Below are 12,712 nucleotides of genomic sequence, written 5' to 3'. Positions count from 1 at the left end.
AACAGTCCTGTCCCATTAGCTCCCAGATCTCCCCATCTGCTTCCTCACTTTCCCCCAGCAAACCTGGAGGTGACAGAAATGTTATGAACTTTGGGGCCCTCTTTCAGATTCCTTCTCTACTTTAATTACTAGTGAGTTTGGCATCACTTCTATTGCTAGTTTGTGCTCAGCCTCTTCTCTTGGGTGTGTCACTGGGGATTCAGAGCATCTTTCCATGAGGCACCTGACACCAGGTTCTTGTGCCACCCCACAGACCCTTTGATTCACAAGCTCCTTCCATCTCTTACCAAGCATGCCCCATTCACTCCTCTTCCTGTCTGGACAAGCAAAGCCCCAGGTGATGGTTTTGGTCAGGGTGCCACTACAAGCCATCTTAGAGGACAGATGGGAAACTTCTGTTGAAAGATGCATTTTCCTTGCTGCATGTACCAATCCTCTGCCCCTATCAACCTTCACCCCATTCAGCAGATAAAATGTTTGCCTGCTGCTGGTGCTATAATTATCAGCACTTGACTTTTGAACTCTTCAACTCCAGCAGGTTCTGTTCTGCTTCCTGTAGCCATTGGTGTGACCATGATTACAAATTCATGGGCAGGCTGCTCCTAGCCTGTACCCTTACACCATTGCACACATTAGTGCTCCCTGGGGATGGGGCCATTTGCTGTGACATCCTCTCAACTGCCTCGGTGACTGTAGACTTCCAGGACTTCCTAATGATGCAGCAGGGTGGAAAATAGTGCCATTACTCTCTGCCACATGGATTTTCCAGAGATGTGTTCAACCTCGATCACAGTCTGCATAAGATGAGTTTGTGAACTTCTGTGACCCTGTCTTCAGCTTGGGACAGAGCACCATTATGCCAATCCATGCCTGGGAAGAGTTCCCCTGGGATGTGGGACAGAGATACAGAAAGGAAAGAAGGATTTAGAAAAGAAAAATGAAAAATGAAGATTTCCCTTATCTAAAAATATGAGGAAAGAGAACAAGATACATTTTTGGACACCTAAATGATTGCTGAAAAAAGGACATACTAGTCACCTGCTTTTCATGCCCCAGTAGGGAGAGAGAAAAAGTTGTCTTGCTAAATTGTCAAACAGAAAGATTTCAGTTAGATTTGTAGGGAGCTGTCTAATTATTGGCATGGTGAGACATGGTGAGGCTCATTTGCTGGTAGAGGTTCATTTGCTGGAGTATATAGAGAAAAATATCCAACAGTGCAGGCTCTCAGTCTATTTTGTCCTGCCTCTGAGCTGGTGGATGCAGTAAGTGATCTCTTGTGGTTCTCTGCCAGTCTATATTTCTGTGATTAGATGAGCAAGACAAACCTGAAGAGTGTTTCACAAAAAGCAGCTTATTTCATAGGAGAGGCAACCTGGGTTATGGACAAGCTGATCAGCAGAAACTTCAAGCATGATCCAGTGAGGACATAATTTCTTCAAGCTTCCACCACGAACCTTTTGTACGAGCAGGCAGTCGGCATGTAAAGGCTATTGTGCATGTCTGTGAACAAAAGTTCTTGCGGAGGCACTTGTCACCTCCTGAAGTCTGCACCTTTGGGGAGCTGATGAACGCCACAGAGATGCTGAAGAGGCTGTAGCATTTGATGATGATACAGCCTTCAGGCCTGATCTCTTACTGTGCATTAAAAGAAACATTCACTGTCATGTCTCTGTGTGCTTCAATGTCCCAGTGGCAGAAATAACAGGGGAGATGACTGAAAATTCGATCAGTATTCTCTGCTTTTAGTAACAGTCCATGTGGTACTGACCACTCCATGAGGAATCAATATGAATCATGTTATCCTATCTATTACATTGCTTAGCAGAAGGAAGGACTTCGATTTTTTTTTTATTTCACTTTCTTAGAGAATAAAAGCCTCTTGAAAGAAGGCTCTTTAAAAATAGCGAAGGAACAAGAATGAAGGGTTTTGAGGTGAAAACTTCAGCTGTACAAATCTAAGTCTTCTCTGAAGGCCCTCGCCTGCCTTTGGAAAGATAACTAGATGTTTTGAGACAGTTTCTTCCTCATGTTGTCTGGTGCCCGCCTAGGCGAGCCTTGCAAATGTATGCTTGTCTCCATGGGGTAGAAGTTACTGCCTTTGGTCAGGTTCTGCTGTGTATGTGGAGTTCTGGCTTCTCGCCTGTGTGTCCAGGGAGGAAATTATTTTTTATTCCACCAACTCCTTTTACAGTGAGACGAGATTGGATTGTTTTTGCCAGTCAGTCTTGTTTTGCTAATTTCACTGTGTACATGGGGATTTATGACTCATTGTCCCTGGGGATAAATGGCATAGAAGTTTGTTTAAACCTACTCAGAGTAAGAGACTGATTCTGTTTCCACAGAACCAGTTTTTAGAAGGATATGGCTTCTCCTAGGGCAGAGGGACTGTTCTGCATTCAAGCACATATGGTTGAAATTAGAATGGGAGTCTGTACGTGCATTTCCCCCTCTTATTTTTAAAGTGTTCTTTCTGGACATGTCTCTAAGAGACCGTAATTTGCTGAATGCCTTACTTCTCATTAGACAGCAGACTTGCATCAAAGAATACATATTTTATGGATATCCCTCTCCCAAGTGAGTGTCCCTTAGATACCTGATCTAGGTCACATCTGATGGGTCTGTTTATGACCCGGATTCAATCAGACAACCAGATGACTTTATTTGTGCACCTATGCTGCATCCACTGCCAGGATCTGGCCTGACTTCTTACAGTTGCCCAGGATCTAACTGTATGTATTTGTGGCTAATTATGGCCATGTTAATCTTTCACTGACTCCTAAGGAGAAGGACAGATTCCAGTGCCACACAAAGCCTTCCTTATCAGAGGATAATCAGAACAATCTTTCTGAAAAAGCCTTCTATGTAAATCTTGCAGACGTGCTGGTCAAACTGTGTCTTTGCTGGATTACTGCATGCTGCAATAATAAGCTGGTCTAGCTCTGACCAAAGAGAACATATTGGGTGTCTCTTCCTAACCACTGTGTGTTATGTCATTATGAGCTGTCTGCTTTCTTTGCCTCTTGCTGAAGCAGTTCCTGACTTTGCTTGAATTTTGGAGTCTATTTGTATGATTCATGAGCCTGCAGAAAAATATTCTGGCTCTTCTCCACCAGACCCTACTCCCTTGCTACTGGAGGGAATTCTTACATTGAAACAATGACAGCTTCTTGGAAAGACCTTGTCCTCTTATGCAAATCAGATATTGGAATATCTGGAGATCTTTATTAAGCTCAGGCTGTAGTTAGAATGCCTCCTACCATTTCTCTGCTGGTGTAGCTGATGAGGGTGATAGCAGCCATCTGACCTTTACTGGGGTTGCCAACCTAGCTCCTTGGACAGAGGATCCTGGAGGATTGTGCTTGGTGTACTAATAACAACGTGTGATGACAACATCCAGCCACAAGAGAAGACTGCCCTCACCCCCATTGTATTCTGCATGAGAACTCTTGTCTGGAGCTCTCTCTCAGCTGAGTTGTTCATGCCACCAAGGGGGAAGTGCTGCTGTAACCCTTTGCCAGTGTATGTGCACCTCTTGCACATCATCACTGCTGTCCCCAGCACCCAGTTATGGACCCGGGACCCTGCTCTGCAGGGAGCTGAGTGAATGCTAACAAACAAGGTGGCTCCTACCCCAAAGTGGTTACACTTTAATTACAAGACAAAGGTAGCAGATGGGTACAGATGGACCAACGGGGGAGTACAAGGGAACAATCAGACAACATTAGTCAGCATGGTAGGCAGCAGGTTCTACACACCAACTGCCTAACTCTTGTGAAGGCTTTGATAGGCAGCAGAGAATTATAACTGGCTTTGTGCAGGCTTATGGGAGCCTCATTGAGAGTGCAAAGGGCAGACAGGGAAAAGCAGCAAAGGTGCTTGGAGAGTGCAGCTGAGAAGGTGCAACAGCTCAAAAATACCCAATGCTGCTGGAAATTTTCCAGTCTATCTTAATATCTGATAATCCTAACTTTACAGAGAACCGAAAAACCTCTAGTAAGGCCACATCTTGCAATGCAGCACAAACTCCCAGTACAGGGCTGATGTGCTAGTGCCAGAACCACATTGCTTCTTGTTGAAATCCTCCTGCTTGCCAGCAGCTTGGAGATTTCTATGGCACATCAGATGCTGCTGTGTATCTGTGTCCCAGCATTTCATTGATTGTGGGAATGTTTCATCTCAGCATGTTGAAAGTAAATATCCATATCTTAATGCAGGAGATAGCTGATTTGCTATGGGAAGATGAGCTTTCAGGTATGGATACAGTAATTACATATTCCTATCACAGCACAGTATCAAGGATCCATCCTATCATCATCCCTGATGAGTCTATAACATCCTCAAAAAATCCCAAACCCCCCCAAAAAACCCAGACCATGGATGATGATTCGATATTGTCCCTAATTTCAATTAGAACGCAGGAGTGATTTTTCCCCAAATTCCATGTAAAAGTGAGCTGACTGAAGTGGTTGAGGTCACTTGGCTTGTTCAGCTTGGGGAAGAGGAGACTGAGCAGAGACCTCACTGCAGTCTTACAGAATTCACAGCTTCACAGAATCACAGAACATTCGGAGTTGGAAGGGACCCACAAGGATCATCAAGTGCAGCTGCTCCTCACAAGGGGAAGTGGCCAGGCAGACACTGATCTCTTTTCACTGTGGCCAGTGACAGGATGCAAGGAAATGGCATGAAGCTATGCCAGGGGAGGTTTAAGCTATATATTAGGAAGAGGTTCTTCACCCAATGGAACAGGCTCCTCAGGGAAGTGATCAATGCTGCCACAGTTCAAGATGTGTTTGGACAATGCTCTCAGGCATATGGTGTGATTCTTGGGATCCCGGTCCTGTCCAGGGCCAGAAGCTGGACTTCAGTGATCGTTGTAGGTCCTTTCCAACTGAGGATATTCTAAGATTCTGTGATTCTGTGACTATTTATAAGTAATTACTTCATCTGTACTCTGCTCAGGAGTGATGTGAACAGGTCACGTATCCTTCAGTCCTGGATAGATGCACGGCATAGCCACTTTCACTTTCCCTTGCTTTCTGCCCAGTCATCTACTGGAAATCACTTCAGGGAGTCTGTAGCACTGAGGAGCCACACAGTGCCATTGGAAGAGGAAGTTTATTTCCTGTTGCTTTCTTCAGCTGCCTTTTCCCGTGCCATGAAAAGGCAGCTGAAGAAAGCATGGCAGTTTAGGCAGCTTTAAGATTTGAAATGCATGAAGAGGTGAGGGCACAGAAAGCTAGCAGCCAACCAAACTGAGTCTGGAGAAAGAACTAGCAGAGCTGCAGCTGAAGAAGACTCACAGTGAGTGAACGTGCCCCTAGTGCCTAAGGGTGTGTTTTCATCTGTTCAGTTGCATTTGCTTGAAACTGTCTCATGTCAACGACATCTTTGCTTGGCCTGTGAATCCTTTGCTTTTTCTATTTTTACATTATCTGAATGTTATTAACTGGAGGCTCTGTTTTCCTTCCATGGGGCTTGAGAGAAGGGAAGTGCTGCATATTCAGAGGACCCTATGTTTTTCTTTCTTTTGCCTTTTTCTTTCTCTTCCTCTTCCTCCGCTTCTCTATTTGTTTTGGTAAGATTTTTGGCAGTTTGATTTTCCTGCAGTAAAAGTCTGGCCACATTTGCTTCTGAATCAATTTGAAATAAAGTTTTCCTAATATGAAATGGTTCCGACATTTTTCAGTAAGAAATAGCTTGTTTGTTGTGTCTGTGGCTTGGTTTGCTTCTCTCCTCTGGTGTTGGTTCAGTGTTCCCGTGCTGGTTCTCGCATGCTCCTTGTTTTGTGTTTGAACCCTGGTTGTATGTGCTTGACTTGGCTTGATGCTGAACTGCGTCTTGACGGTGTTTTTTACTAGACCAGGACGGTCTGTTCCCTTGTGGTCTTCTCCGCACTGTTATGTGTAAACTTCTCTGCTGTTTTTCAAAGGTTTTTCAGCATTAAAGCTGTGGTTATCCCTGGAACTACTCTGTGCTTGAGTTACTCGCGCTGCTCATGAGCTCTGGCATGCGCTCAGTGTCATTGATTTGAACATACAATATGTTCAGCATCCTTTGTTTTCCCTGTGCCTGAACTGTGTTTTCCCCGAGTCTGTAATTTTTTTCAGACTGCCTTTGGTAATGTTAGAACCCGGCTCTGACTCTTGCCTTGCCTTGCAGTGGTGTCTGAGTTTCTGTCACCACCCTTTGGCCTTCCTTCCTTGTGAAAGGACCTGGCATTTACTGACCTGGGTTTAATTCTAAAATGCGCTGGGAGTTGTGCTGTCTTCTGCTAAGTCAGCAGTTTGACAGTCTTATTTAATTTCCTTCTGCTGGGCTAGCTGCATGCTGCAATGTCTCCCACCATGCCAAGCCTGAGAGGCTTTTTGACAGCCGTTTTCTTGTTCCCCTTTAAGCTTTCAGATTGGTCTGCATTTTGTGTTGCAGCTTCTGGTGCTTGTTCCCCTTAGGTTTATTTCCTCAGTTCCCATACACGATAATGACTTGCATTTCTATTGTTCCTTCCTTCGAGAAGGATCCCAAGCACTTTGCAAAATTAACATAGAGACAACATTTCACTATGAGTAACATTCAGCTGCTCGTGTGGTGGAATGGGGTTAGGCTGTTTAATGATGCAAAATAGCGCGGTGCAACCATGTAAGGTAAGGAACAGGAGTCTCAAACAGAAGAAGGCGAGGAATTTTAAGTTAGATTCTGGCCAACTTTGTCCACAAAGTCTGTCTGTGGGGAAAATGACATGGATCATTAAATAAGAGGAGTGATAAGGCCTGTGTCCTTCTCTTTCCAGGTGATAATGTACAAGTCTCAGAAATATGGCTGGAAGAACAAATGAGTGTGAAAAAACATAGTTCAGGATCAATGAAAATATTAATTTTGACCAGATATTGAGAATTTATTTTGAAGTTTTAATGCTGTAAATGAAAATGGACATCTTGGTGTTTTCTTGTAGACTCACAAAAGCCTTTAGGTACCATTCACAAAGGTGATGTGGAGGAGAAAATGGCAGCACCTTCCCCCAGAGCCCAGAGCCTTGTCAGGCAAACAGTGAGGACAGATACAGGCAGTGTGAAAACTGTATTCAAATCATTTCAGCCTGACTCAGACCTCTCATGAGAGAGGTCTATCCTTTGGGACTGGGATTTTACAGTTTATTTTATTTTTTAAATTGATACTTTGTTGCTAGTGAGTAAATGAAGTGTCTCTGCAGATCTGTGTTTCAATACAAATTTTCATCACTTTTATTATTCATGTCTGGTAAAGAACATGATTTTTTTGTGTGTGTTGAATGACTGAGTTTGGGTAGTGGAAAATTCTAAAAAGCAAACAAGCCTGGGTTTAGATGGAAGAAGTACCTGGGTTTAGATCAAAGTAATATCTTTAATTTTTAATTTTTTTCAATTGTTTGTATCTTGCTTTGAAAAATCTTTTTTTGCACAGCTTCATCAGAGCGCCATTTTAGTCAGTGGTGAAGCATGAAGTGTGGGCACTTATGTGACTGGAGAAACTGCAGAGTGAAATGTAAATGCTAACAGGCATTGAACATCTTATTGTTCTCCCTTCAGATCCATCCTGGTTTATTTAATCATGTGTTTCTTTAGAGGAAATAGTCTTTGCTGGGAAATCAACTTGTATTGGGTGCAGCACTGGACAGCAGAGACATGCTGCAAGTTTTCCAGTCTAAACAGTGTCGTGCAACAGTCTCACCATCCAAGCTGGGAGATCTGGAAGTAACAGAAAGTCCATTTTGCAGTCTGCTGCTGGAGATCAGCACACTGAGTTAACTGTTTGCTCTAAGCATCATCTGGGTCTTTTAAGAATTCAGATTGCTCAGGTCACTTCTTTCAGCGAGTGCTTTACTTTTGTTCTTTTTTAGAAGTGGGAACTATTTGCTTTTCTTCTTAGATGTGTGCTCATTTTCACCGAGGCCAGAGTTCTTTGTATTGCTGCATTAAATTATGTTTGCTTTGTAAAGACTGCTGGGATTATGGCAGCATCTCATTTCTGTAGCTTTTTTTGCCTTTGACAGGGGCTACCTGTGGACAGCTGCTTTCCTAGAGCTTGTCCTGTGTGTATGGATCAGCCTGCATTTGTAGTTTCCACCAGCTTCATGCCCTGTTCCTTTTCTTACAGGTTACTGCTGTTCGAGGTCTCAGTTTTTGGAAAGGCTGAGGAACAGACCTATGGAGAACTCCCTGTGTCTGTTTGAATGTTTGTCCTCTCCATGCTCTGTCTCCTGTTTGGATCCAGAATAAGTTCTGTGTGTGTATAAATTTTCCTGCTCATTGCTCAGACACCTTGCTCCAGCCTGGGACTAATGGAGACACAGTCTTATAAATAAATAAGGATTAAAAGAGTACAGTCTAGTGAAATTGGCACTAGGAACTTCCTCCATTAAGAAGTCCCCTATCTCAAATAAACACACTGAAGAATTCCCAGGGTTTATTGTGCAATGTTACTTGAACTTTAGTTAAAACCTATTTTCTCTGGCTCACCTGTGTCTCACTGGACCTTTGCCTGGTTCCAGAGGGTAGATTTTCCCCAAATATATATTTTTGCTAGATAGGGAGTATGATAATTTTCTGCAAGTGTTTGAAGGAAATATTCAATGAGAAAATGAAAGACTTCTTTATGACAGTCCAAGTGAATGTAATTAAAGAGCAATTGGAGGCAGAGGGTGGAGCAAAAGTGCATTTAAATGTAGTACCAGGGAGGAGTGGGTTCTTTTAGAAGATACAGAACAGTTGTCTGATGGACCTGCTGGGAGCCTGGTTGCTGTAACTGTTGACTATGGGACAGGACAGACCACATGGGAGAGAGATGGAGAGGAGCTGACAGCAGAGATATACAGCAGATTTTTTATTTTCATTGTTCCATGTCTGTTTGTGTTTCTCTAGAAGGAGAGCAGCACAAATCTCCCCTCTCCCAGGAGAAACCCTCCCTCTCCCAGATGTACTCTTCCCCCAGCAGCCCTGCCTGCCTTCCTTCCTATGGGCTGGAATGTAGAAGAAATTTCCTTTGCTTGACAGGGGCAGGCCCAGTTGGTGCCATGTCAGAGAGAGAGAGGGCTGAGAAGCCCCTGATAGCCTGAGGAGGCCGGCAGGTCTCTGCACTGCCTGCTTTGCGCCTGCACGGGTGGAATTTTCCAGGATCATCCCCCTCTGCCACCACCATCACTTTGCAAATTCCAAGAAATGCAACTCATGAAAATGCATTCTTAGCACACAGCTGACATGGTCAACATCTGCTTTCCAAAGAGAGTGCTGTGAGAGATTTCAAATTGCTGCACTGTGGAAAAAAATTACTTGGAGTAATTATAGATACCTAACAATACTATTTAATTTCTTCTGCCATATCTTTCCTACATAGTGTATCTGGTAATGCTTCAGAGAGCTGAATAATTCTGACAGAGGGCAGTGAAAGAGGTAGGTAAGGGAGGAAAAAAGTTCCCCGTGATTTCAGTTGGGATCTGAAATGAAGGAAATGTGAGCAAAAGATAAGACATTTTCAAGTCCTGCTCCAGAAAAGGGGCCTTTGCCTTTTTTTGTGCAGCACCTGCAGGAGCAGGTAGAGGATGTGGATGATGAAGGCCGCTGAGGAAAGCAAGACCTCCAAGCACTGTCTCACAGGTCAGGGGGAGCTTAGCACAAAGCCTTGCTGGTACCTGGGGTACTGCTTGACCCCAGTGCTCCTGAGCAGGCTCAGAGCTTGGGATCCCAGGAAAAAGGAAAGGGAAATTTATGAGGTTGGACCTGTGACCAGTCACAAGACTGACTCTTCCAGTCGGCAGTTCAAAGTGCCTAAAGGTCAGCCCTGCTCAAAAGCCCCTTTGCTTCCTCTGCCACAGAGAGAGCCTGAAATTCCAGCCTGAAACAGGCTCAGTTAGGATGAGTGTGGGTCCTGTGGGTCTCCTCTCTGCTTCACAAGCGCTGTTGCTCTGTTGGCATTACATTCCCATGTCCTGGACAAGCTGTGTGTGCCCACAGACTCCTCTGCCAGCACAGGGCTGGCTGCTGGGATGACCCATCCCCAGGAAGGGTTCACATTCCCTCAGGGCTGCTGTAGCAGAAAGGGCACTGCAGGGGACACTTCAGAAGAGGCTCATAGGTGGGCCTGTGGGAAGGTCAGAAGATGGTTCAGGAGAAGCCCTCAGAGAGAAAGTGGCACATGTGAAGAGCAGAAGTGGGGAGCAGTGGGCAAAACCAGAATTTGGATGGCAGTTCTGGCATCAGAATGGAGAGGGGCCTTGAGGACTGTTGAACCTTTCTGCAGAGCCAGCAGCAGGAGAATGATGGCAGGTCGCTATTTGACATGGCTTGCTACGCATCCAGGGTCAAAGTGGATAAAAAAGGATGCAAGGTGAAGATGAATCCCACGCTTTCTGCCCTTGTGCTGGGTGCTCTGTCCCACCTCAGCTGCTGTCCCTGAGACAAGTACAGATGTGCAAAGTTGAAGTGAAAGGCAGTGGAGGTTTTCTAAAGGGATGATAGAAAGTCAGGGAGAGATTTCAAGCTGAGGACTTCTCAATTAGTATTGCTTCTACTGGTAAATTATCCCATGAAGGCAAAGAGAAATGGACCAAAAGGAATATAATGAAGATATTAATATTATGGAAGTGTGGCTGTTATCCTGGAAGACGCTCTGGTGTGTCTGTCCTGCTCATTGGGGCTTTGTCACAGGGATATGTAACCTGAAGAGCTGTTGATGCTGATTTGTTACAATGCTTAAGTGTAGGCCCTGGAAAAGAGGCCTATGTGTGCAAACACACGTATTTGAGTTAGTCTGGCCTAAAGCAACTTGTATTGAATTAACTTGCAGAAAAACTTCTGAAAGTTTTTTTGGTTGAAAATTAGTATTTCAATTTTTTTTAAGTGCTTATTTTCATTGGGATATCCTAACTTTTTTGAGAAGTCTGAAAGATTGAAAAGTGACACTCTTGAGTCTTTTATGGCTACAAGTGGGACTTTTTTTTTGTTTTGTTTTTTATCTCAGATTTTTGACTACTATTTTGAAATTTTCAGCAGCAGAAGTCAGGGACCTCCTCTCATTTCTATTCAAATGGATATTTTTGTGTGCTTCAGGAAGCCAGAAACACGAACCAGATGATTCTTGTATTAAAAAAAGAACATACTTTTAGCCACTGTACCTCCTTCAGAGGAAATTATCATCTCTCTCTGCTCCAGAAAGTTCTGCAATGATAAATGCAAAGTTGTGCCGATGCTGATGGAATAACCAAACCTTGGTTTCTGAGGAAAAAGCTAGGGATGGAAATCAGTTCAAGGCTGAGATCCTTGAACTGAAAGTGTTCAAGGACAGCTTTGAGAAACCTGGTCTAGTGAAAGGTATCCCTGCCCATGGCAGGGGGTTTGGGACTGCGGAATCTTCAAGGTCTCTTCCAACTCAAGCCATTCTGTGATCCTGGCCAAATCTGAAGCTGTGAACCCTGTTGAGGCCTTCTGAAGGCTATGGTGAACACAGGCACAGCTGTGTGGCAGGAAGCATACAGAAGTTATTGGAAGGAGATGCAAGAATGAGTGATAAATATTTAGACAACATCACAACTTTGCAAGATGCCTCCTAAAAATTAAAGCAAAAAAGAGGTGTTGTGTTCTTGAGAGGCCTCTCTCACAGACCACCCAGACACCATCCTCTACAGTGACATGCAAAGTATGTGTCTTTTCCTTGCTGCCTTCTGCTCTCTCCCACTTCTGTTGCTGCAAACCAGACTATTCTGAGCTATATTGATGCTGTGAAAATGGTACTGCAGTTCCTGACCCAGCCCCTCTTTCTGGGGCACAAGCACAATCTCTGTCTGCTGGCAGGCTGGGACAGCAGTTCTTGCCTGGTTCTTAATGTGAGATGCACATGGTGAGGAAGTCTTTTCACATTCTCCCAACATTGTCCTTTCAGACAGTGCTGGACAGGATTGTCGTGGAGAGCTCAGCAAAGTCAGAAAAGGAAGATAGCCAAGAAAAGAGGGAAGAGGTGGGAAGGTTTAAAATAAAGGACTCTCATGAGATCTGTGTTGAAAGAAAATTGACTGCATCCTTGATTACAAATGTGTATCTTGGGGAAGAGTAAGCCAAGGTTATTTCTGCTTGAAATTTTGCAGTTACTGGTCATCTGTTTCTGCAGCACTTTGCAGAGCAGTGAGCTGAATACTGACTGCCACGTGGGCAGTCAACAATCTACCTGCAGTACAGCACTGACAACAGTGGAAACTGGAGCTGACTTCAAGGATTTTCTGACATCACCATGGCCTCTGTAGAAAGAGAAGGAGATGGGTTACCAGCCTTCTGTGAGAAACTCTAAGAGATACTGCAAACATCCACTCCCAAAGTAGATGACCTCTCTCTTTTTCTCCCTGCCTGTCAGAGAGTTTCCTTGCAGGCGAAGGTAGTTTCTGAGTTGCTTGTGCAGAAGTAGATCTCTGATTTTTTTCACCTGTTTCAGCTTAGGTTTGGGAACAGGGAAGCTGTGAAGGTTGTAATTACCATGATCCAGTTGCTGAGTCAGACACAAGGTTTTCATTAACACCTCCGTTCTGTTCACTTCAACTCCAGGGTAGTTTAAGGTAATTGCTTATCTCTACAAGGGTGGTTGGTCTGGGGAATAAGACCTCCATGTGAGTGTCAGCAGCATCTGGTTCTGGTAGTTTTCAAGGCTCAGACTTGACTGGAAGAGGCCACAAGAACTCAGAAAAGCACTAGAC

General features: G+C 44.2%; 1 protein-coding gene across 1 annotated transcript in view; it reads left to right on the top strand.

The window, feature by feature from the left end:
- The window catches only part of GRIN2B (glutamate ionotropic receptor NMDA type subunit 2B), a 143,989-nt gene extending 135,706 nt beyond the window's left edge, over positions 1-8,283 (top strand). Inside the window, exon 6 of the mRNA XM_059472091.1 lies at positions 8,134-8,283. Coding sequence (XP_059328074.1) covers positions 8,134-8,172 — 39 coding nt within the window. The 3' untranslated portion in view covers positions 8,173-8,283. The remainder of the gene's footprint in view (positions 1-8,133) is intronic.
- Positions 8,284-12,712: the final 4,429 nt, after the last annotated feature.

Source organism: Ammospiza nelsoni, chromosome 5, assembly GCF_027579445.1.
Source record: "Ammospiza nelsoni isolate bAmmNel1 chromosome 5, bAmmNel1.pri, whole genome shotgun sequence".
Classification (NCBI taxonomy): Eukaryota; Metazoa; Chordata; class Aves; order Passeriformes; family Passerellidae; genus Ammospiza; species Ammospiza nelsoni.
Note: the sequence above shows the minus strand (reverse complement) of the source record. Positions and strands in the feature narration are given on the sequence as shown.